This window comes from Daktulosphaira vitifoliae, unplaced genomic scaffold (genome assembly GCF_025091365.1).
Source record: "Daktulosphaira vitifoliae isolate Bord-2020 unplaced genomic scaffold, ASM2509136v1 Scaffold_4, whole genome shotgun sequence".
Classification (NCBI taxonomy): Eukaryota; Metazoa; Arthropoda; class Insecta; order Hemiptera; family Phylloxeridae; genus Daktulosphaira; species Daktulosphaira vitifoliae.
The window spans coordinates 12,318,062-12,345,452 of NW_026099575.1; the positions used below are offsets into that span (position 1 = coordinate 12,318,062).

The following is a 27,391-nucleotide window of genomic DNA, read 5'->3' on the forward strand; positions in this document are numbered from 1 at the left end:
TTTGCAAGATCTTCACATGGAACATTAAAGAATTCTAAGCCAAGTCTTTTGCTGGTTCCCTCAGCAAAATATTTAGAAGTGAGATCAGAAGCCATTTAAATTAACTTACTAAAATATTGATAAAAAAAGTCGTAAAAGAAATGTTTTAAAAACAACAAATCAAAAGAAAATACTTCTATTCAATTAAATTGATGTTGCATAAAGAACACTTAGTTTATATTATACGATACATATTATTATATAACAACCTGTGGTTATGTACAATAGTTATATTGAATATCTTTAGTATAGGAATAACATAGAAAAATTTTACACTCTGAAATTATGCTCGTTAATATAAATATCATTTATTATTATTATATTTTTATTAAAAAATTTAATATTAAATTAAGGCAGCACATTTTTGTAATTTAACATGTAAAAAAAACTTTAATTATAAAAATATAACAATTACTCTAGTAGTCATATATGGTAAATGCTAAGTGAAAAGTAAACTTTAGTTACAAAAGGAGTTTACTTCTTACCATTTCAAATTATCAAAATAATTTTTTTTTAATCGGTTGTGCGTCCAATATCGTTATATCAATTATAGTCATGAAGTTGTATGCAAGATAAAGATTGGAGACAAGACATAATATCTATCGACGTGAAATTCCAATTGAGTAACTATTTTGTTTACTTATGTCAATACCATTAATTCATCAATTAAACATTTTAGTTAACCAGTTATTAATGAATACGAGCAGGTACTTTTAAGGGATAATAGGATCATTAATTTCCTAAGTTATTATTAATCAATTTTTAAATCGAACATTTAAAAAATATTATTCTGCAATTATTTCATCTTAATAAAAATACCATAGATTAAATTTAATTAAAATTACTAGTTTCTATTTTTAATCAAGTCAAATTTCAAATTTTTACACAAACTTGATGCTTGTATAAAATATGTTAACTGTAAAAAAAGAAAAATTATTTTTATTTTTTTTTTTTAGTTATGATTTTTACAGATTGTACTTTAAAATTATTATGGACTTTAAATTTTTCTAGGACGGATGTTCCACTCCTTAAGTTTGAACCTGTTCTTCATAAATGATATGATATATAATCTTTTAATTTACCGCACCAACGGTCATAAAACAAAATAAATTTCCATAGATCCAATAGGTCAAAAGTAAAATTTATAAAGATTTGATAATTAAGCGTCTCAAAAAACGTTGCTGCTTTTCTTTTGAAGACTTAAAAATAAAATTATGTTTTACATTGCTAAAGTTATCAATTATAAACATTACATTTATAGTATTAATAGCCTTTTTTTTTAGTATTCATTTATTTATCTATAATTTTATTGTTCTTATTGACAAGCTTTGTTTATTACTCTATAAAATTATCAGTTTGCATAAGACACCATTGAAATTTAAAATTAGTTGCTGCCTCCTAAAAAATTGTTAAAATTGATACAATTCTACTCATTATTTGAGTTTAAATTTAGAAGTGAAAAATATATGTCAACAATAAAACGTTTTCCTTCTAATTATAATTTTAAATATTTAACTCACTAGATTGCAGTATATGTATATACTCAAGTTCTTTTAAGAGGCATTTAAACATTTTCCCAGGTTACAAAATATAGACATTTTCCATCCTGTTAACAATTTAACCTAAGGCATTTTAAAAACCTGTTGCTTGCTGACTCTTAACTTAAAATTTTTCTTTAAAAATAAAATATTGACATTTTAGTAAAAATGCATAACATAAGTTGTATATTTATCAATTAGGGTATGTTTAGTAAATAGATACAAAATATAATTATACTTTTGAACTAACCTTTGTACAAGAGTTGTAATGATTTTAGTAGATTTAATTAATTTTCTTTAGAATATTATAATATTCTAAAATACAATGCCGTCGGATTTGGAGAAAAAACTTAAGGGTCTTTGGGTTCCAACAAAAAAAAATAAAAGAAATAAAAAATTGTTTACTTATTTTTGACCCGAACTACACACTTTTAAACTTTGCCTGTCAATTCATTTTTCTTATGAATAATTTTTCTTTGTGAAATTGTTGAATGTAGATGATTCAAATGATTTAATATATTTTTACTTTTGTGAAGTAATATTTGAAAATAATGACTACTTTGGTATTTTTGAAATTATTTATACAAATTTATTTGATAAAATATGAATTTAATAAACTAAACGTGTGCTAATGTACAATATATATCTATTTTGTACGAGTTTTAGTACTCAAGGGTAGGGTCTTATTCATATTATGATCAGTATAATATAATAAGTTATTAGGAACTAGTAAATTGCCTATAAAACCAAAATTTTGCACTGACAATTAGTGAGCGCTTCTAGCTACAATAACACCCCCGCCCCCCATAAAATTTTAAAAGATTGTTTCATATTTTTTGAATGTGCTGATCAGTCATTAAATTTTTTGTTGAATTAATTTTAATACTGTTATGTGAATAATGTTTTAAACACATCTTAAGTTTTGAACTTCAAAGTAACGTCCATCATATAATAACAATATAAAACCATATAATATTTTCATTGCATTAAAAATTGTTTTGAGAGGAACAATAAAAAAAATTTTGATATCTTAATAATTTTTGATTCGGCTAATATAAAATAACCATTTTTTTACAAAAAATTTTGATGCGTAAATAACAATTTTATATATTATAGAAATTATTGAGTTAAAAACGCTTTAATGCGTAGAGTGGGTATACATTCGAATGAAATATGCATTATAAATATAAACTAGTACTCACTCGCGTTAAATGGTTATTTTAAAATTAAAAAAATAAAAATAAATTGTTTATTATTATATATTTTTTTTTAGAGACAAATAATAAAAATATATGCTTTTAACGTTGTTCAATTATGTAAAATTTATTAAAATCTATAAGTATCATTAGAAGAAAAAATCTAGTTCCCTGGATTTAGTGATAATGAACTATCTATTATTGTTGACTGCTTATGCGTTATGAGATATCAATACATTTTGTAAATATTAGAATATTTTGTACGCTTTAATACTGTAATGGAAATTGAGGAATTTTATAAAAATAGGTAAGTCAGCCAACCCAACTGGTACCATGCATTCATCTTTAAAATTAAAAATTAGCTTTCTTATATTTTGATATTATTTCAACTGTCGATGTTTTTAATATTTAAGTATCTTCAAAATTTAATTTATTTTAAATTAAATTTCAAGTTAAACTTGGATCAAGTTTAAACATTTTACTAACAGATATTGTTTAAAAATGAGTATGAAAATAAGATATTGTGAGTGGCGTAGCCAAAGAAAGACTATTCTCCTCTATCGGTCGTATTGTATTAGTTAATTATATCTTAAAGTCAAAATTATATCAATATTTTGACGAATCTTTGTTCAATTTTTTATACGCTTTGAATGAAATCTTTTTAGGTTTCGGGACACTTATTTTATATTAAAAACAATTAATTTGAGTTATTTAAAAAAAAAAACAAGTTAACAAAATATTGCACCAATATTCATGAGTTTAAACTTTAAACTTTATAACTAGATTATGAACTGTTTTAATCTGATCTCAATACCAATAGAGAAATAATGTACTCCTAGTTTTGTAGAACATGATGCACTAATAATAATCGATTCAACTATTAAATGTCTCTAGAGACTAAACAGTCGGTCTTGCCGATTTTCATGAGTCAATGCGCTATTGTATGTTAATGGTTACAACGTATTATCTGTGACCGTGTGCGGTGGTTCCCAACTGACTTAAATGTTGGTACAATACTTTCCTCGGGTATATTAAGCACATTTTGGAATTTAAATGAAGGTATTATCTCCAATGGTCGTTGGCGTTATTCTGTTATCGATGCTGACAAATAAAAATTCCTGGTATCAGTGTCGGTAGTTGTCAACAGACTATTGTGGCCAACATTTACACGTATGTGTATATATATATATATATATATATACGGAATATAATAATAATGGTAATCATACCGCGGGATACGAGAGAGGCTCTGTGTACGGGGCGGGATATTGTTGCGGAGTGGTGGTAAGTATATTTGCTATTGATTTTCAAAGAAACGGGACGGGGTGGGTGGACACGGTAGCGCCGGCGCCCCGGCCTAGTGTGTTTCGACCGAACATTGTTTGGTGTAATGACGAGCGCGACGGACCGAAAGCTGTTCGTTGAACAACCCTGTGCGGGCGGTGACGGCGAAGCCCTGTACAGCGTACACTAAAACAATCGTGCTTTTTTAACTGTATAAACCACCGGTGTCACGTCGACAGTAACATTTTTATACATTTCTCGACTGCAGTGTATCTGATAATTTCCATTTTACGGTATCGCCGACGGCGGGTGTGTGTGTGTGTGTCGCCCGTGATATGCCTGTCAGCGCGACGATGGCTACGGGCGGATTTCAGACTGTGATCGTTGTGGGCAAAAACGGCTGCCGTCATCGCTTCAATTCGTCAAGTAACTACAGTGTATCGACTGCGACTCGGTTTACCTCCGTTGCCGACATTCGCCATTGAATCCGAGTAAGTACAACAAATTTCAATGCCGCCTACAATATCCCGTGACCCCCTCGAATTTTCAGTAGCGTTTATCGGGTTGTAAAGGGCATCCGTATTAATTTACCCCATTGGAGAAGTTTTAAATTATAAACCTAGTGTGCATTCGAAAGCTGATAATGGCAAAAAGAACTTACCACAGTAAAATATTTGTTTGGTGTTAAAAAAAAAATTGGATCAACTCATTATCAAATTGTTGAACATTAAATTCAATTCAATTAGAATAAAATACATGACCGGCATTCTAATTATTGTTAAGATTTTCGATAAATTAGAACCTAATTTTCCTTTTTGTAATGTATTTTTTTTTTTTTTTTGAGGTCACGCATGCGTAACACCAAATTTAGTAGAATGTCTTTCGATAGGCAACAATTTAATTTCTGTTTATAACATTATAAACGTTTTGGCTTATCCCATTACGGCGAATGCATACAATATAGTTTAATTGGATAAAGCACTTAAATATAAAGTGGCTATTTAATTACCAATTCAACAAAACATTTAAAAACAATATAAACTTTATAATGACAGTTAGCACAAAACCTTTATCAATTACTCGAAAAATGTATTATTTTTTAGAGAAATAACTAATTGACAAAATTTATTTAATAGTTAATCAAAGTAGTTTTTCAATTTCAAAGCGGTAAAAAGGCAGAATAAAACAAAGGTAAATAGACAAAGTAAAAATAATTTAGCAGAGATTTGAATACGAAATGGAATAACATTGGTACGTGATAGAGATAGGTGTGTTGCGGTAATGGGCCTTTTCTCTTTTGAAAATCGAAGAAGAATAAGTCTGAATTTAAATTTGCACTCGTATATCTTCGCGTAGTTCTTATCATATCTATGATAAATGTTTATAAACGACGATATTATTTAAGAATTACAAACATTATACAAACAGTTTATTTAAATTAGACCCAAAACTAAAATTAATGTTAATATTTTACTAGTATAATTATCAAACGGCGTTTTAAGTAGGCAATTTAGCTACTTATGAGAGGCTTCAGTTGGGTTATACTTCGATAGACTTGCTCTTATTACTTCATTCTTATTTGCAATATTACGTTGTATGTTATTATAAACGTCGAATAATATAACGTTTATATTAATTTATACTCGATTATAATCAAAATAACGCCATTTACCATGATTTCATTTTTTTATTTGATATTTTTATACTATTATGACGTAATTCGCTTTATAAAAACGAGATTCATAATTATTAAAAATGAATGGAAGAAATGATATGGTCTATTCAATTCGTAAAATAATATTATCTTAATAAAATATTTTTCTGAATTTTAATCATTTTGATTGTGTACAAAATGCATGTTAAAATTATAAAAAATAATAATATAATGTTGGAAAATATAATACTAGAATCTAGTCAATTGAAAAATATTGCCATGGAAACTGCGATAAATTGTAAAAATAGCTATTGAATAATGTCGCGTTATATTTACGAAGGCAACTCGATTTTCTTTGTATATTATTTGTATGAGACTAAAATGTTACAATTGAAATAACGTTATGTCGTAAAATTCTTTTGTTTTTTTTAGAATAAGTGTGATTTGGTTGCGTTTTTACGTTGCATTTAGTTAGATATCTAACTTAATTATAATTTATGATTATTTTATCAAAATATGAATAGTAAATCACTTTTTCTAGGTTAAATCTAGTATTAAGAAATTTAATGATTAACTTTAAACTACTAAATTATTACTGATATCTACCTATGAGGTATACAAAAAAATTTGATGGGTCGATAACAACTTTTGGATATGAATTTATTAATATATATTATTTAATATATAATATTACAAGTATTATTACAGTACAGCTTGACTGGTATGTAGTTGTAAGGCGCGTTACATACTCACTGTAAGTATTAAAATATTTTTAACCGAATAATTACTTTTATTCTAAAATTGTTATTGACCCATCAAAATTAATTGTAAGAAAAGCTTTAAAAAACAAATATTTTATAATTAAAAAAAAATTATTTTTTGTATGATTAAAAATAAGCAATAAAAAAATGTACTTAACGTAGTTTAACAATGCAAAAATTGTTAAAAAAAAAAAATGCAGTTAAATTATTATTTAATAAAAAGTTGTAAGAGTTGTCAGTTAGTCTGTTCCGATTTATATGTGTATAGAAATTATACATCTCATGTGCTACCAATAAATTGGCTAACCTTTTATTTTCAAAATACATTTTTTTTAGTGGCCGAAAGTAACACATGTGTAACTTCTATTTGATACATCAAATAATAAATACTTGATAAAATTACGTATTTTCGGGTTTATTACTTACAAAGGACGTTCAGATTGACAAACTCCAAAATAATTTATAAAAACAATTTATTACATAAATACATTTAGATGATTCCAAAAAAGATTCTGAGATTAAACTACTTGATATGTAACTTACCCGAAACATATAATTATTTAGATTTCATCATTACTCTTTAAAAATTTCAAGAAAACTTGTAGCTAAAATTTTAACTCTACTTCCCTTCATTGAATTATTTTATTATGATTATACATTTAGATATTTGTATAAAATATTTTTGTTTATGTAAAAAATGACGTATTGTTATACAGAAATTCTCTTACATTCATATAATTTAACTACATTACACTTTTGGTATGTATGAAAAATACAAACTTGACCTTTCCTATCCCTTTTTTAAAACTGTAATTTATCTATGATTAAGCAACCACTACAATTAGTATTATTTATTTTATCTTAAAATTCATATAATTAATTAATTACATACATTATTATAGTATATAATAAATTCAAACAAAAATGTATTCTATTTTTAAATGTACACTACAAGTGAACGAGTATTATGAACGAATCTATTATTCCTAATACATTTATAAAACAATAATTTTTTACTGTCTGTTGAACTGGAAGGAAAGGTTAATAAATGTACAGTGAAGTCTTAAAAATGAATTGTTCATTGAACCAAAAAAAGAATTATTTATATAATTATCTTAAAATATATTACGAAAGATTTTTTTTTTATGGCAATTTATTTTTTCCTTGTATTTTAATATAAATGAAAATTTTTCTAATTAATTTTAACAATATTATTTTAATAAATACTTTTATTTGAATNAATGAAAATTTTTCTAATTAATTTTAACAATATTATTTTAATAAATACTTTTATTTGAATAACTCTTTGTATCAAGAATTCTTCATTTTATTTTTTATCGATAAATATTACACTTGATCACGAGATAATGCTAATGGATAAAAAATTCTCCCAGAGCCACCCTTCAGAATATAAAATTATATGAAAACTGTTTTCCCTAATAAAAATATTATTTCTTTAGTAAAAGTTTAATTAATTGAAAAATTACAGACTAATATTGTAAAATATTAACTAGTAGAATCCTTTTTACGTTCCAACTATATGGTTTAAGTTTAGATTAACACGTAAAAAAGATGTATGCCTTTCATATAGTGTTTTAAGATTAAAAATTTAATAGTAAAAACAATTTATTAAATGTGTTAATAATTTTCGCTCTAGGTTTATACCTTAAATCTGTCACTAATTATGGTATAAATTCTTAAAAACTTGTTTGAGTATACTTAGTATATGTATAATGTACCTAAATATTTAGAGAGAATTTTTTATTTAATGTTTTAGCCCTCCTTCTGGGTAAACAGCAATTAACCAAATTTCTCATTTGCCGTTATAAAAAACAAAAATATTATGAATAGCCCGCGAGGCAGTAATAAATATGCGAAGAAAAAATTTAATTGCGTGTTTTGAAAAATACTTTTACATTGGCTAATTTTAACTTCTACTCATATCTTTTGCGTTCTAGGGAAACACGCTATCATATTTTTATTATTGTTTACTTTTTTTTTTTTTTGCTTTGTTTTATTTATAAACGAGGCTTATTTATTATATTATTTTTTATTTTTTTAACACAGTAGATACGTAACACTACAATTATTATTCTTATGGCACCTGACATTAATATACCTTAATGAAGAAAGATAAAATTAAATTTTAAAGAAACGCAAATTAAAATTCTTATAAAAAATATATTTTTAATAAACAAGAAGTTTAAATAATAAGAATTGATCAGTTGTAGCTAATATTATTTAAAATTAAAAAATATATTTAAAATATTAATTTAAAACAAAAAAACAAACTGTGTATACGTATTTTGGAAATAATGTTACTATCATTCAGAATCTGAACACATATTGTCAGTTTCTGTTAGCGTTGATGATGGTTTTTTGTAATTTATAAGTNTTACTAGTATAATTTTCAAACGGCGTTTTAAGTAGGCAATTTAGCTACATATGGAGAGGCTCCAGTTGGGTTAGACTTCGATACACTTGCTCTTATTACTTCATTCTTATTTGCAATATAACGTTGTATGTTATTATAAACGTCGAATAATATAACGTTTATCTTAATTAATATTAATTTATACTCGATTATAATCAAAACAATTTTTATTTGATATTTTTATACCATTATGACGTAATTCGCTTTATAAAAGCGAGATTCATAATTATTAAAAATGAATGGATATGGTCTATTCAATTCGTAAAATAATATTATCTTAATCAAATATTTTTCTGAATCTTAAAAATTTTGATTGTGTACAAATGAATGTTAAAATTATAAAAAATAACAATATAATGTTGAAAAATATAATACCAGAATCTAGTCAATTGAAAAATATTGCCATGGAAACTGCGATAAATTGAAAAAATAGCTATCGAATAATGTCGTGTTATATTTACGAAGGCAACTTGATTTTCTTTGTATATTATTTGTATGAGACTAAAATGTTACAATTGAGATAACGTTATATTGTAAAATTCTTTTGATTTTTTTAGAATAAGTGTGATTTGGTTGCGTATTTACGTTGCATTTAGTAGATTTGGATATCTAACTTAATTATAATTTATGATCATTTAATCAAAATATAAATAGTAAATCACTTTTTCTAGGTTAAATCTAGTATTAAGAAATTTTGAGGTATACAAAAAAATTTGATGGGTCGATAACAACTTTTGGATATGAATTTATTAATATATATTATTTAATATATAATATTACAAGTATTATTACAGTACAGCTCGACTGGTATGTAGTTATAATGCGCGTTACATACTCACTGTAAGTATTAAAATATTTTTAACCGAATAATTACTTTTATTCTAAAATTGTTATTGACCCATCAAAATTAATTGTAAGAAAAGCTTTAAAAAACAATTATTTTTTGTATGATTAAAAATAAGCAATAAAAAAATGCATTTAACGTAGTTTAACAATGCAAAAATTGTTAAAAAAAAAAAATGCAGTTGAATAAATTATTATTGAATAAAAAGTTGTAAGAGTTGTCAGTTAGTCTGTTCCGATCTATATGTGTATAGAAATTATACATCTCATGTGCTAACAATAAATTGGCTAACCTTTTATTTTCAAAATACATTTTTTTTTAGTGGCCGAAAGTAACACATGTGTAACTTCTATTTGATACATCAAATAATAAATACCTGATAAAATTACGTATTTTCGGGTTTGTTACTTCCAAAGGACGTTCAGATTGACAAACTCCAAAATAATTTATAAAAACAACTTATTACATAAATACATTTAGATGATTCCAAAAAAGATTCTGACATTAAACTACTTGATATGTAACTTACCCGAAACATATAATTATTTAGATTTCATCATTACTCCTTAAAAACTTCAAAAAAACTTGTAGCTAAAATTTTAACTCTACTTCCCTTCATTGAATTATTTTATTATGATTATACATTTAGATATTTGTATAAAATATTTTTGTTTATGTAAAAAATGACGTATTGTTATACAGAAATTGTCTTACATTCATATAATTGAATTACATTATACTTTTGGTATGTATGAAAAGTACAAACTTGACCTTTCCTATCCCTTTTTTAAAACTGTAATTTATCTATGATTATGCAACCACTACTATTAGTATTATTTATTTTATCTTAAAATTCATATAATTAATTAATGACATACATTATTATAGTATATAATAAATTCAAACAAAAATGTATTCTATTTTTAAATGTACACTACAAGTGAACGAGTATTATGAACGAATCTATTATTCCTGATACATTTATAAAACAATAATTTTTTACTGGCTGTTGAACTGGAAGGAAAGGTTAATAAATGTACAGTGAAGTCTTAAAAATGAATTGTTCATTGAACCAAAAAAAGAATTATTTATATAATTATCTTAAAATATATTACGACAAATTTTTTTTTTATGGCAATTTAATTTTTCCTTGTATTTTAATATAAATGAAAATTTTTCTAATTAATTTTAACAATATTATTTTAATAAATACTATTTTTTGAATAACTCTTTGTATCAAGAATTCTTCATTTTATTTTTTATCGATAAATATTACACTTGGTCACGAGATAATGCTAATGGATAAAAAATTCTCCCAAAGCCACCCTTCAGATTATAAAATTATATGAAAACTGTTTTCCCTAATAAAAATATTATTTCTTTAGTAAAAGTATAATTAATTGAAAAATTACAGACTAATATTGTAAAATATTAACTAGTAGAATCCCTTTCACGTTCCAACTATATGGTTTAAGTTTAGATTAACACCTAAAAAAGATGTATGCCTCTCATATAGTGTTTTAAGATTAAAAATTTAATAGTAAAAACAATTTATTAAATGTGTTAATAATTTTCGCTCTAGGTTTATACCTTAAATCTGTCACTAATTATGGTATAAATTCTTAAAAACTTGTTTGAGTATACTTAGTATATGTATAATGTACCTAAATATTTAGAGAGAATTTTTTATTTAATGTTTTAGCCCTCCTTCTGGGTAAACAGCAATTAACCAAATTTCTCATTTGCCGTTATAAAAAACAAAAATATTATGAATAGCCCGCGAGGCAGTAATAAATATGCGAAGAAAAAATTTAATTGCGTGTTTTGAAAAATACTTTTACATTGGCTAATTTTAACTTCTACTCATATCTTTTGCGTCCTAGGGAAACACGCTATCATATTTTTATTATTGTTTACTTTTTTTTTTTTTTGCTTTGTTTTATTTATAAACGAGGCTTATTTATTATATTATTTTTTATTTTTTTAACACAGTAGATACGTAACACTACAATTATTATTCTTATGGCATATGACATTAATATACCTTAATGAAGAAAGATAAAATTAAATTTTAAAGAAACGCAAATTAAAATTCTTATAAAAAATATATTTTTAATAAACAAGAAGTTTAAATAATAAGAATTGATCAGTCATAGCTAATATTATTTAAAATTAAAAAATATATTTAAAATATTAATTTAAAACAAAAAAACAAACTGTGTATACGTATTTTGGAAATAATGTTACTATCATTCAGAATCTGAACACATATTGTCAGTTTCTGTTAGCGTTGATGATGGTTTTTTGTAATTTATAAGTTTAATATTTTTTTTGGTTTTAAATTGATATTTTAAATACAATTTTTTAATTTTAAACAACAAGTTTAATTAAATTATAGTTTTAAACGATTATCTAAGAAGTACAATGGAAAAAAAAATTATTCGTGTTAATATTTTCTTTATTACTATTTTTAATATCTTCTATGAAAAGATGCGCTTGTGTTAGAGAGGGCGATAAAACCATGTAGGCCATGTAGACCCAGCGCAACGGTATCGAACGCTGTACTTATGCACCGAAACACAATGCGTTACCGACTAAGCTATGAACTTGCCTAATTGCTATAATCGTAGAATAATCCATTTTTTAATAAAATTGAACGTTTCGTTGCCATAAATATTATCAGCACTATTAACTCGGAAATTTAATAGTGATTCTTTTGAGGTGTGTGTATGTTTATAGCATCCATTTTGTTCTGTAGGTATTAAATAATAATCAATCAAATGCCGCCTGTTCCTGAACATGCAATAACTATATCTTGTTTCGCTTTCACCCGTCAGGACCAAATGTTTAAAAATCCATCTAGTGTGGCACAGAAAAGACTACTAATCAATTTTACTGAGATTTTATAGGGATTTTAATACTCGTTTATTGAACTAAATATTGAAAAAACAACTTAAATTTTTTTGCGCTTTCTGTTGAAGTTATCCACGTGTTGTGTTCCGTTACACGGTAATTACTAAAATTAGATTATAGTAATACTATACAGACGCATTGAAGTTTTTGGTTTTATTTCATTTAATTATGTTGCAACTAAAAATCTGTAAAGCCAAATCCGATATTTATTCAATACACCGTATATATTGATTTGTTCAATTAATCCCTATTTTAATGAAAACTGATTATACGAATGACTACGTCAAAATCAGTACGAGTATAACTTATCAATGCTTATAAAAGTTTAAGCTATCTACTTTTATTTATCATACATACAATTTTATATACATGAACAATACAAAACAAATTTATAATCTAATACACACTTTATCAAACATATTTTAATAGGGGTGGATCTCTCTTTGTCGAAAATTAGTTCTATAGAAAATTACATTATTTTAATTTAAATTTTAGACCCTTATAATTCATGCTAACTTTGCTTCTGCATTTTAGTATGTTCTACGTTGTTAACATATTAAAAAAATATGTTACTTTGTAACATATTTTTAATTTGTATTTAATACATATTTATTAATATGTAATTGCACTTGAAAAAAACGAATTCATAAAAATTGTGAATAATTCAAGTAAATGATATTCGTACGCGCTTAATTGAATTTTTGTTTAAGTTATAATTATTTAAAAAGAGAGATCTTATCATTATTTTATTTTTTCTTCGAAAAGCACTGTTCAAGGTTGTATTGATGGATGGTCGAAGAAAAAGAGCTCCCCTAAAACTCATTCGACAACCAAATATTTGACCAAAAATATTACTTCCAAAAAAATTATGAAAAAATTTCCTATAATATTTATTTAAAAAATAATAATTTTAAATACGCGCCTAGAAAATACATTATTGATTCTTTGGAGTTATTGATTTAAACATTGATCGATAAAATTTTTGAGTAGATACTTTTCTTGGATCACTTTATAGATATTATATCCGATAAATTAATAATTGTATTCAGTAATAATAAAATAACTGAATATATTTATACATATAAATAAACAAATATTTGATTAACTTATAAAATATACAAACAAAGAAATTGTGTCCGTATAAATATTTTCATAACAATTTATAATAATTACTTATTACATTTTTGTACTAAATTTAATTTATTAATATCCTTAAATAAGGATCTCAATTAAATCATCGTTAACGGTTGTTATTAGTAAGCTAATTCAGTGAACTTTGAAGATAACTCATTATTATCCATAAAATAGTTTTAAATAGCCCATGGGTATTATACATTTAATGAATTCAGTACAAACTAAAGTAATCTCCCTCAGACACTATCTCACCGATATTATGATTAAATATTACCTTTCATTATAATTAAAGAAATAAAAATATATTATATCTTAATTTTAAATAATGTATAACACATGAATGTTGAAATATTTAAATCTAATTTAATACTTAATTTATTATTATTTAATATTAATACACTCATTAATGTGTATATAATTTAAATTTTATCTGCAGATGTTTTTTATGATAAACATAATTAAACAAAGTTTTTATTATGACTTTTCTTTAATTGAAATCATTTTAAAATCTCACATATTGTTGAACGGCAAAATTGATTTATATATTACTAAATTATACAATTCAAATAATTTTATAGTTATCATATTGTCAAAAACTTTTTGAACAAAAATCACATGTAATGTCTTAAAGTTTAGTCGTAGATTAGTTTTTATTATCATTGTATAATCAATTTGAAAATCACTTTTTTAAAAAATTGAGCGTTATTATTGTGTAATACTTAATTTTATACAAAAAATAATGCATTATAAGATAAAAAAAGTTAAATTTTATAATGGTTCTTATGATCAGCTATCTCTACAACGATAATATGCTTGAAATTTATACACTATTATAGTATATAGCATCAGATTAGTTTTAATAGAGTATAGAAACATTAGTAACCCTAAAAATCAATTACTATTTGGGGGGAAAAGGGAGACTATATAGCACATTGGTAGAGACGCTTCCCGTCAGTATTTTTATAAAAATTTATGAAATAGAAAATATTATTTTAGTTATTCCAATAAAATGTTCAAGTTATGACCATAGTATCAAGATGATATTTGGATAATATTATTATCTCAGGGTAATCCAATCGGTAAAAAAAAAACAAATAAATTTATTTTAATATTAAAAAAATGCAAATCAATAAAAAATAAATACTCATTTTAAACGTATTATTAATATCACACTTTTAACTTCGATGCGAACCTATTTCTTTCAACGTTAAGTCAAAAGATCAAAAATCGTATCTAGTCGAAGACATTACCCTCAAAAATTGAAAAAATTTCAGATGAGAGTATCTCCAAAAAAATTACAAATCACTAATTTTCGATATTTTTAAAATTTTTTTTTACTTAAAACTGCCATAACTTTTTTAAAGATGACTAAATCAATATAATTTTTTTTTATAGATTCATGATTTTTTTACATATTATTTAATATATTTTTTCTATAAATCTGACACTTTACCTTCCCACAGGGGGGGATTTAAAATGACAACTTTTTCACAAAAAATGAACTTTTTCGACTTAACTTTTGAAATTGTTCCGGAAAGTCTGACACTTATATATATATATCTTAAATTAAAGATAATGTAATATACTCTATTATGGAAAAAAAAATGTCGGATATATTTTGACCTCATTGTGCTGGGTTTTTTTACTTAAAATTGCCACAACTTTTTTAAAAATTACCAAATCAATATATTTATTTTTCTTTATATGGATATGCATAAAAAATGTTATTCGTAGTATTTATTTTAAACTAATAAAAGAGCTGAAATATTGCTTAACTTTTATACTACTATTAACAAACAAAAAAAAAAACAAATTTTTTGACTACGTAACTAAATGGAAACTGTTGTAATTAGCTTTTTTTAACAACAATTTTGCAACGCAAAAGTGGTATTCAACTTTTCTTAAACAACTAGAAGGGTCATAGCATTATGTATTGAGTAAAATACCTATTTAATAACCGAAAAGATCATTTTTACTATTCATGTATAAATTGTATGCCGCGCGTATTACTGATTTCCAAAAAACATAGTCTTTAAAAAGTTTTATTAAGATATTTTCATTGGATTGTAAAGAATTGTAATTTTTCACGTTGTCCGCGATAAAATAAATATCATATAACGAAAGTTTTCTTGAATACATGTCCATAAAAACTTTTTTCATTGAAACTTTTTTGTATTTAAATAAATAAAATTCATTAGATTTGACCAATTTACTTTATAACTGTATAAGATTTCAAAATAAGAGATGCATACTAACTAGTATAGACACTATTATTATTATTATAACTTCTCAAGAAGTAATCCGTAAAAGCATATAAAATGCTCATATTCTCTTTACTTACTATAAATATTTAAATATTATGTACTGTGAGTAAACAGTCAATATTTTTACATGGAAATAGCTACAGTGTACATCAAGAATGTGAAGTATGGTAAGATAAACAAGATCACTGAGGCCTGACCTCTTTATAAAGCTATAAAAAAAACCGAGGGAGTAAAGTAATTCATTGTACACTAACGGTAGCCCAATCTCTTGTGCCTTGTCGACGACATAAAATCCTCAGCAATGTGCGCTGGACGTAGTTGAGAAATGAAAAAAATCGACCGGCTGGTAAACGCCTACACCACAGTTGATCAGACAGCCGCACAATATACGAACAGAAAGCTCCCACCGAAACAGCGCACACTAAGCAAACAACGTTATTCTTTACCCGAAGCGAAGCTCCATTATTTCATAGCGCTCAATGTGCTTTGCCCTACAAAAACGTCTCTTACGAATGTCAGATTCGTTCATATGGTGATAAACCTCTACTTAAATCTAATAGCACATTACATAAAACACTTACCTAACTCTGAAATAGCTCTGATTATTAATCGTCAAATTTTGTGTCAAGTATTTGGCTTTAAGGACAAATGACTTTACACATACTGCACGTTTAGAAAAACTTTTACAAGTTTATGTTGAACAAATAAGTTTATCATTTCCATTTTAACTTGAATAGTGAACAATTCTATTTAGATAAAATATATTTTATAATGAATGTTGGTGAAGGGTATAATCTATGCTCAAAATTAATGACTCATGACAAAGATATTTTGAAATAATGTTCATTAACTTCTACAAAAATTCTATAAATATATTCAAGTTATAAGGAAAATTAAATTGAAATGAAATTTTCAATTTCTCATTTTATTTGAGAGAGAATGCGTAATACTCTTTATAATTTCGAATACAAGTAAATCTTTGACAATATATATATATATATATATATAANTATAACAATAAACTTGATAAAGATGAAACTCTGAATTTTATTTTTACTCTTCCTTTCAATAACTTTTCTTAGAAAATATTTCCAAGAGAAAATGTTGGTAAAACAAATTTAAAAAAATAATTAAAAACAAGATAACCAGAAATGTAAATTCGTTACTTAAATCGTTTGCGAATACGTAGAACTGCCCTTAAGACTATGCATATTAATATTTAGCTTTCATACAAACGATGCGAAATTAAAATATCATCGTTAAACAAGTCAAAACTATAATGAATTCGTTAAAATATTAATATTTTTTAGGTAGTGGGTTAAGGGTGGCCATACAATTACTCTACAATGGTGACCTAATTTAATATCGTGTTGCGTGATTATTATTTGTTTATTTTAATTGCACATTCAATACCATTGTTTGTAATCGATAACAATAAAAATAAGTTTTAATGATTTTACCTCACTTTCCCTTCTTCGACACTAATTAGTTGATTTATAGTTCATTAATTGTGAAAAAACAATTAATCTACACGATTTTTTTCGTGTTTATTGAGTAAATATAACATTATACAATTTCAAATAAATCATTTTATTTTTAAAATTACTTTGATTCGGCAAAAAATAAAATAATCAAAAAACAGAGTATTTGGAAAACGAAGATAGTATTATATCAGTTACAATTGAGAAATCCATTACAATACATAGGTGCTGACCTATTATCCAAAATTTACTAAGCAAATTGTTAGTCTATAGAATTTCAATCAATGGAGTCTAGTCTGACTTTTTTTCTTGCAATTTTGGAAAGTGACATGAATTTGATGCATCGTTATTTCGTTTCTTATTTTCATTCGCTCTTGCTCTTAGAACATAGGCCGTTTCTTAATGAGAAAAACTCTAATATACTCGAAACAGTCAATTGTATACTGTAATATACAAATGTAATTATTCCAAAAAATAAATACATTTTTGATTAAAAAGAGATTTTGTTTTAAATTTATTTTATTTTATTTTCAGGTTGAATATTTTCAATTAAATCGAATAACAAAAACTTGATTTGACCTTAGTAGAGCTGGCACTGTGTACCCAAATACCTCCGGCAATAACATCATTTCATTTTCACATGGAGAATATCAGCTGAAAAAAACAAGGTTAGTTTCAAATATTTGAAATATCAATTTTAATCAATATACATTCAAAATTTAATATTGTTTTATATTATTTTTAAAATTATTAAATTTTGTTTTTATATTTTCCCTGTGAACACAAATTTGAAAGATCACGTTGATAAGATTTTTGTATTTAATATGTAAATATATTTACATTTAAAACCTTCGATATAATATACTTAGTATTATTTAGAAACAGAATTATCGGCTCACGCAATATTTTCATTAATATAAGATAAAATATATTTTTTTTCTTTTGAGAATATATTAGGATACTACACACTTAAATTAACACAAAAAAATTTAATCCTATCTCCTTTAAATTTTATCATCTTTACCATTTTAAATAGAAACATAAACATTTCACTAGGTTACAAATAAGAAACAAACTAAGAATATGGTTGCATTTAATAACAGCTTTTGATACAGTATTTTGAAAGTATTAACACTTCATATTTTTATTTTAAGACATTTATGAATCGCACTACTTCTCCCGCCATTATATAAAAATGCTAATATCTTTTAAAACAATTAGTTTAGTTCACAAGCTGTTATCGATTGGTTATTTTCATAGTTATATCATTTTCTTATTTGTAAGCAAGGTAAACATGTATGTTTCCATTTAAAAACTTAAGATTATACAATTTGAAGGACAAATAACAGGGGGAAAAGCTGTATTTTAAAGTGTGAAAGATATTCGAAAACAATTTTCTGATGAATTAGTAGCTCTAATAAAACTGAGTCTATGTTTTATTAACTTATAATCCATCAAAATAAAATGTATATACTTTATCTGGGGATATGAGGAATGATTACTCTATTTGCAAATTATCAAGATTTAGGAAAGGTGAAATATAATATTGTGACGATGTTAAGGGACAGTCATATACATTGTACTCTTATAACAGACAGTTGAATAGAAATTTACACCAGTATCATCACATAAGTGTTTCATTTTTATAAATATACAAATATGGGATCATTTATTATTTCTTTAGAGGAAAAATAGAACTGCAATATATATGAACTCGCAAGAAAGATTAGAAATTTGAGTTAATAAATAATAAAATACACATAAATAACTGTTTTACTTTTTTTATGTTAAGTCTTGATGGCTAGATAAGAAAATATATTATCTAGATGTTAGCTACAATTTGTTGTCTTCGCAGTATAAAAATATGTGATATTCGCCTCATTTTTTGACACGCAATGAGTATACAAGAGTTGAAGACGGTTAAAATGTAAAATTAAACAGTTTCTTTTATTATAAAACTAAACAAAACCATTATAATTGAATACAATGATTTTCAATCTACACAGCAAATTCTAATGAAAGCGATACATTGTTAGATAACTTTAATCACGAATAAATCAAAATTTTCTCCAGAAATGCAGCAACTAAATATATTATTAATTAAAAATTTTATCCTTTATGAGAATTAATTGATTATACCAGGCATATGTTTTCTATCAGTGGAAATTAATTTTAAAATACTCTTATGCTGGTTTTACATAACACATTTTATTACTTAATCATGTCTTAAAAACATTCTAAAAATCTTCCACTATGTTTCCATTTTATTCTACACGGCTATCAAAATATAACTATGAAATGTAATATATAACGTACGATTATTTAATTATAGTATTATGAATAAATATCGACTTCAAATATAAACTGTAACCACGGACCATAAGACAGAAAACTAAATATTAAAATTATTAATGTTGTTATAGTGAATTTTATTTTATTTACAGTTATAGTTATTTTAGCTTCGTATCGAAGCTAAAATAACCAAGGTCTGACACTTTTATATATATATTAAATTAAAGGTAATGTAATATACTTTATTATGTCTTCACGGTGAAAATAGACATCAAAGTTAATAAAAAAAATGCGATTTTTGTAAAATAATTCTTTTTTATATTTTTAAATTAATAATGCTATAACTTTTTGGAAAATGTATGGATCAATACATTTTTTTATGAGAAATAATATTTTTTAAAAATCTCTTTTTTATTCGACATACTTTACATTAATCAGGATATTAATAAGGAAATAGCAGATCATATAGCTTTTGGAATAATCCACCAATTTTTTAAAATTAAACACTATCTAAAGATTTGCATCGAAGCGTTTTTTTTTATAGTGATTTTAATCACTGTCAGATATCATTATACTTGATCCAACTATGCCACGTCACCACTATGCCACGACCTCCCTGTGCTGGTTTTTTTTTTAGTTATTAATAGTGTATTATTCAAAAATATTTTCTTTCTTAAAAAATTGATTTTTTATAAATAACCAACCACCAAAATAATTTATTCTTATTTGATGTATTTTAATATTTCTCTGTTAAAAACAAAGTATTAAATTTCTGAATTAAAAATATAAAAAATAATTTAAGCGGATAAAGGTAACGTTAAGCTTAACCTCAAATTAAATAACAATAAAATTGGAACTTTAACACAGAAATATTTAGATTAACCAGTTATACAATTAATATGTATATGCAGAGGTTCAAAAATTTCTAAAACAGATCAATTGTTACAAAAAATGAGAATAATAGAAGAAACCATTTTTCTTACTTACTGAACACTCTATACGTATATTTTTATCGCTCTTACAAAGGAAGTTTCTTAACTATGGATACTTTGAGTCAATATAATTAATATACAAAGACGAAAATACAAAAGGTTAGATTCAATTAATCATAAATATAATTAAAATAACCACTTAAAGTTATAGATAAGTAAGTAGATATTCTTTTCATCTTGATTTACTAAATCTATATAAATTCTACTCATTTTTGTAAAAATACAATAATTTAAAGTTTATCACTCTAAGTAAACTCTAAATCCAATTTATAGCTGAATATTAATAAAAGAAAAAAACTTCTCTTAATCATTATTAGTTTACTATATTATAATTTTGAAAAAATTACAATTTATAATTTTAAATAAATATTAAACCTTTTTATACTTTTACATAATATATTTAAGAATTTCTTAACAATGTAAACATACGTTTAATGTGTATTTAGAACTCGTTAAATATGCCTTTCTTGATTTAACAACTCGTTACCTTGGTAATCGGTACAAATATTTGTATTCCATGTCAGTACAATATTATAATAGTATATATTATTTATCTTCAAACCTTGAAAAATCATTTTGGATTAAGAGCAAAATACTTTAACTTACCAATTCAATGAATTGTTTATAAATACTCTTATTAAAACAGAATTTCAAAGATTATTCTTAAGTTAATCAGTTTTAATTTAAAAAAAATATTTGATTTAAATAGTGGTAAACACTAATTGTAATTATAAATAGATCAAAAATAATTCAAATATAATTATAACTTCTATCGTAATAGGTTGGGTTGGGTTAACTCGTAATACCTATAAAAAAATGTTATGAAATAAAGGGTTTATTTATTATCTAATTTTAAAGATTATTATTTATGTACAAATTTTAGCAAAAAATACTTTACAAATGGGCATCTGAAATGTCCATAACCTATATATCCATGTTTCTCAGGTTGTAGCAAAACATTATTCCAACAGAATAAAAAAAAAAAAAAAACTAACGTTATTCATAACTTGATCGAAAAACTAAAAATATATAATATCAATAAACGTAAAATATTTTTAATCATAATGCTATTTATAAAGTAAAACAGTTCTTATTATAACAAAAATAAAATCATTTTAAATTTAAATTTTATTTAGAGTGATCGGTTTATCAAATCCACTAGATTACTCTCATTTTATACCTAAAGGAAGAGTACGACTAGGAAATAACAAGTGATAAAAATAGCAGTTCATACTCCTCACCATCAGTCATTACTTTAAATTTTTAATAACTTTTGAAATACTGGTCCAAAAGTTGTAATCTATTAGTCATTTTCTTAATTAGATTGTTTCCTATTTTATAAACTAGTTAAATATGTATGTTGCCATTAAAAAAAAATGAAGTTGACACTCCTGAAAGTTGTAAGGGATGATTCTAAAAATGTACAATTGATAAATTAAGAATTATATGTAATTTATAGAAATAAATATTTTTTTTTGTTTTGAGAGTAATCAAGTAGTTTATTTTAAACCGATTGATTATAATTGTTAGTTTAAAAGAATTCCAAGTAAGAAAAAAGTAATCATTTACCTATATAAAAAACTGCTTATGTTTCGAACCCTTTTAACGTTAAAAAATGTAATGTTTTAAGATTAAAAACGTAATATACAAAACCTTGTTTAGCGTTAAAGTCAATTATAAAATAACATTAAAATATATTTAAACGTTAAACGAAAAAAAATGAATACGACTACCTGTCTCTAATTTATAATTATAATACTTGTTTATAAAGTGTATCTTATATGATTTTTTTTCTTTTTATAGATCTTTATACAGTTTTCTGAAAAAATATTTTCCTTTACTTAGTTTTCCATTTACTTTGTAGCTTTTATGTGTCTAGACTTTCTTTAGATAGGGGAAATTTAATAATGGTAGAAAAAATCAAAGTAGAGTTTCTATAATATAATAAATGTGAAACAGAACACTAGAACTTTGTGTAACCCTTAACTCAAGTATTCAAAGTACTTAATAATTAAGGATTGGGTGTTCTTTACTAGTATACACGAGAAAATATTATTTCCCTATAATTTTTACAAATAAAACCTATACCTTTGTAACATTGAACTATATTCATGTGTATTAACCACTAAAAAGTTCAGAAAATTGTTTATTCTAAAAGTTTGACCGCCCGTGGATTTTTTTTTTTTTTTTACTCGTAGTATTGGTATCCTGTCGAGACTGAGAGAATAATTTAAAATATAAGTTCAATTTTACTATTCATGATATAATTTATAATAGAATAAAACTTTACTGTAAATGCAGTTTATTTTGGCTTGGACATTATGATAGGACAAATAACTCTACAAAATGCGTGTTGTCTATATAAAAAAAGTTCTACATCGATTCTTATTAGATATTCATTTGTTTCTATCAATATTGTAATCGTTAAGCCACAAGAAAAGACGAAACTAGACCTTTACATGTAAAAGTCTAGTTTAGCCAAGACCAAAAAAATTTAGGTTTGCACTTTTAGATATATTAATTTTTTTTTTTTTTAGTGATGATCTAGTGAAACTAAGAAGCTTAGTTTTTTTTTATTTAGGAATATTAAGGAGGCGGGATTAGTTAGCCACTCCCCCAATACTTTTTTTAAATAAAATTTTTCGCCTTATATTTTTATTATTATTTTCGCTCACATAAGAGGGCGTGGTAGATAAATCAGACGCCGTCTTAGTGTCGATTACAACACTAAGAATGTACAACTTCGCTATTTGATGGTTTCTGGATGGGTGACCATACGAAAATTTTAATAATGACACACACCTTACCCTTTTACTGGCTCTCTAAGCTGTATTAAGATTACGTCAGGTCGACAGCCGGTGTAAAAAATCTGTCAAATCATAAAACAAAACTAACCTCAAATAGTTGGGATAAAGACCATGGAGATGATGATTTTAGCTCATATAAAATGTTTATGTTATAGTTATTAAATAATTAATTAATTGTTAATTAATAGCATTAATTAAAAATTGACGTCTAATTTAGTTATTTTGTTATCATATAAATTAATCAGTAAATCAAGAAATGATAAATAAGTCACTTTTATTTGATGTGTTCTTATGAATCTATCTCTTGTAAAGTTTATTAAAGTACCTATTTAAAATTCAATTCACAATTTTTTAAATGCTTTTATACCATTTTACTTGTATTAACAAGTATAGTTGTAAATTTAAAATACAGGTTTTCATTGGAATAATTTAATATTGCGCAAAAAGTCTTTTCGAAATACCATTACTTATTAATCGATCATAAAAGACTATTAATCAGTGAATTAATTTTCAAAAGAAGGTTTTCTTTAGTTCATAAAGTTTTATAAATAGAATTCCGTAGCCAATTGATGCCTTGTAATTATTTCTGTCATCAATACATAACTATGGGTTTTATGGAATTCATCAATGGCATTTAACATTTATTGAAACTTCAGTGAACCACTAAAATGCTGATAATCTTTTTACGAAAAATTACTTATAACGTGGCATGAAAACCAAAAGGATCTTTCATATTTACAATGCCCATGAAAGATAAAACCTTTTGGTTTTCACACCGTGATAATACAAAAGTTATATTATTAAAATCTTCATATAAATATGGTGTATTTCATCAATTATTTTTAACAATAGAATAACATTTTAAAGCTTCTCTTATCGTTCGTTTGTCGATCAATTATCTCTGACAATTGACTGATTATTTAATATCTAATAATTAATGAGACTTTGGTAACACCTAATATCTTATAAAAATGCTTTTATAGCTTAATATGATTTAATTTCAGGTTATAATAAAACAATTTATATTATCAAATAAAATCAAAAATATTATAATAGTGTACTTTGTGATTAACAATATTGAAGTATTTTATCATATCATTACATTGCATATTACGTAGCAGAATGTAATTTACTCTGTAATTATGACTAATTTCTTGAAAATTATGAAATAAACATTAATTTTATTTTTAAAAATGCTTTCCTGAACTTTTAATAATTTTTTTAAAGAATAAATTTTAAACTAAAATATGTTAGTCATAAGTATTATATATTCAGTTCGTTAATTTGTTATACAAATAGTTTTCATAACTACGGTTTAAAAGACCTCATAATATTTGACATTTTTTTAAGCTAAATAAGTACACAAAATTAAGAAAAACCTAAAGAATAACGACATAATTTTAGTAAGTGTATATCGTTCATTGTACACAATATATAGAATACAATACGTTATAATTTGTCGCTCAAGGTTAGTGTCACAAATTTAATATTCTTTTATTTTGTTTTCATTACCAAGATAATTCCATTTAGTTAAAAACTTATTTATTTTTTATATTTATATGTATTTACAAAATAATTAAAATATGTCTCCAACTGTACTCAATTAAACTCTTATTTTTATGGAATAAAATGTTTACGACGGTTCGTGTCTTCGGAATAAATTACTTGTTCTTGACAACTTGGGCTAAAACGAATGAATAAAATAAAAAAATGACGTATAAACAGTATTTTAGAATTACACCCGCACTAAAGGCCGCTACTGACTTTGCATGGAGGTTTTTAAACAAATTATTAATTCAAGTTAAAACGTCCATCTATTGCCAGTGAAAGTGATAAGATAATTTTTTTATTTTTACTAAACGTATCAATAAATGATGTTTCCTGTTGTCAACGTTCAATAGAGTAGGAATAATACTCGTGTAGCTCTGTATCAATCTAAAAATTTCAAACATTTCTAATCATTTTTTTTGAGTGGGAGATTACAATCTTCTAACCCTCGTGGTTGCGTCACTGTATACATTTATCGTATAAGTTTTCAAAAAAATATTAAAAACGTTTTGATTAGCTTTTTTTTAAAATTTAATTTTCAGATGTCTTGACAATGATCCAAATGGCGGCAATATGAGACCCTTACCGCCGGGTCACGATGGAACCGATTACTGTAAAATTCGCAGAGACTATCGGAACCAAAACGGTGGCGGAGGAACGTTGTACCGTTCGACGGCAGCATTGCTGGAACCGCCACCGCAGTCAGAACGGTACCATGGCACCATCGAGGGCCACTACCGTGTTCACGACCTGGCGCTGGACCGATACGTGCCACCCCCGTCCCCCGAAAGGTATTCGGGCAGTAGTAACAGCAACCACACCTCAGCGGGTAGGTCGTATGGGCCATCCGACGACAGGTACACGTGTCACGGTCCGCCCAATCGCAGCAATTACTTACCAGTGTCGCAAAGCACGTCTGAAAGTTTCATGTCACCGCCGTCGCCGGTGGTCGAACGGTTCGACTACGCCGGACGTCACCACGATAGCTACGCCAAACGTAACGAATCCATTTATGCGAGGTGAGTTTACAAATAAATCTACGGAACTATTAAATTATTTGGTTAAATCTTTTTAGATACCAACCGACTGAACGTTTTGTTCCAATTGTTTCTCCTGACGATGGTTACGACGGCCACTACGACCGTTGTGACGACGTGTACGGGACTAGAAAAGACACGTCTGCGTATACGAGGGCGTCGTCCATCGTGGATGCGTTGCAGCCGTCTTCGGCCGCGTTGTCTAGGGCGTATGCGACAGCCACCATGAGGTCGTCTAACCGCTGCTGTACGGGTTCGGTGTACAGCAGCGGCATCGCGAGTGTCGGCTGTGGCTACCAATATGCCAACAGCCGGGCTCGATCGCCAAGAGACCTATCGCCGACCGGTCTGGTACAGCACCAGACCGGTCACATGTCTTCCTCCACAGGGTCCTCGCCGCCCAAGGGTCCGAACAGCAACAATTTGTGTCTACTCCAATACGATTCGCACACGGCCACGTTACCGCGTTGTGGTAGTGCTAACATTATTTGTTCCGGTCCGAGTCATTTTGACGCGTACGGCAATGCCGCGCCAAGACGGATTTCGACTTCATGCATCAGGGAAAGCACTGCGCTGGCATGTTGTTCGTCGACCGCCTATCCTAGCCAAGCCGTTATGTCCAATGTAAAAAATTCTACAAACCTCAATCCACCAGCCTCAAGTCATAATTATTTAAGCCATAACGCTCAGTGTTCAAGTACAGCTCAACCAAACAACAATCTAACGTGGTAAGTTATTTTTTTAATTAAAAAATTAACATGACAAATTATCATCCATTGTTTATTTATAATTTTTTCGTGGTTTTGTAAGTACTACTCGTACAGCACTGAGGGTACAAGGAAATTGTTCATATTATTATTATTTTCTACACATTTAATCAATTTTTTATGTAAAATATTAAATTTAACACGCTATTGGTAATAATATCTTAAAGAAAAATTTATCAAAGCAACATTAATTTTCATTTATTATACAGGAGAAACGGTGGTAAGATTGCTAGTTATAAACTATTTTATTGGGAATTTAACTATTTGTACGACTACGACTTTTCCCAAATTTCGTCACCACTAATATTACAAGCTCATCGACTTAGATACTTTGTTCTCTCTCCGGAAATTAAGCAGAGACCTCCAAAACTATATATATTCAATTTATAACTAAATCTTTCGACGC

The 27,391-nt window shown here is 25.9% G+C and overlaps 2 protein-coding genes across 6 annotated transcripts in view; one reads left to right on the plus strand and one right to left on the minus strand.

Annotated features, from left to right (window-relative positions):
• LOC126905461 (DNA-3-methyladenine glycosylase-like) overlaps positions 1-438 on the minus strand; it is a 7,663-nt gene extending 7,225 nt beyond the window's left edge. The window contains exon 1 of one of the 2 annotated variants that reach the window (XM_050685178.1): positions 249-438. The gene's annotated coding sequence lies outside the window, so the exon portion shown is untranslated. Of the gene's footprint in view, positions 1-173 lie in introns of both variants that reach the window. The other variant, XM_050685174.1, reaches the window with a different exon arrangement.
• The window catches only part of LOC126905454 (inactive rhomboid protein 2-like), a 60,731-nt gene that overhangs the window by 2,244 nt on the left and 31,096 nt on the right, over positions 1-27,391 (plus strand). For 2 of the 4 annotated variants that reach the window (XM_050685150.1, XM_050685153.1), the window contains exons 1-4: positions 4,149-4,548; positions 18,077-18,210; positions 25,724-26,200; positions 26,257-26,946. In XM_050685150.1, the coding sequence (XP_050541107.1) occupies positions 25,755-26,200; positions 26,257-26,946 (1,136 nt within the window). In that variant the 5' untranslated portion in view covers positions 4,149-4,548; positions 18,077-18,210; positions 25,724-25,754. Of the gene's footprint in view, positions 1-4,148; positions 4,549-18,076; positions 18,211-25,723; positions 26,201-26,256; positions 26,947-27,391 lie in introns of those variants that run through there. The other 2 variants (XM_050685151.1, XM_050685149.1) reach the window with 2 other exon arrangements.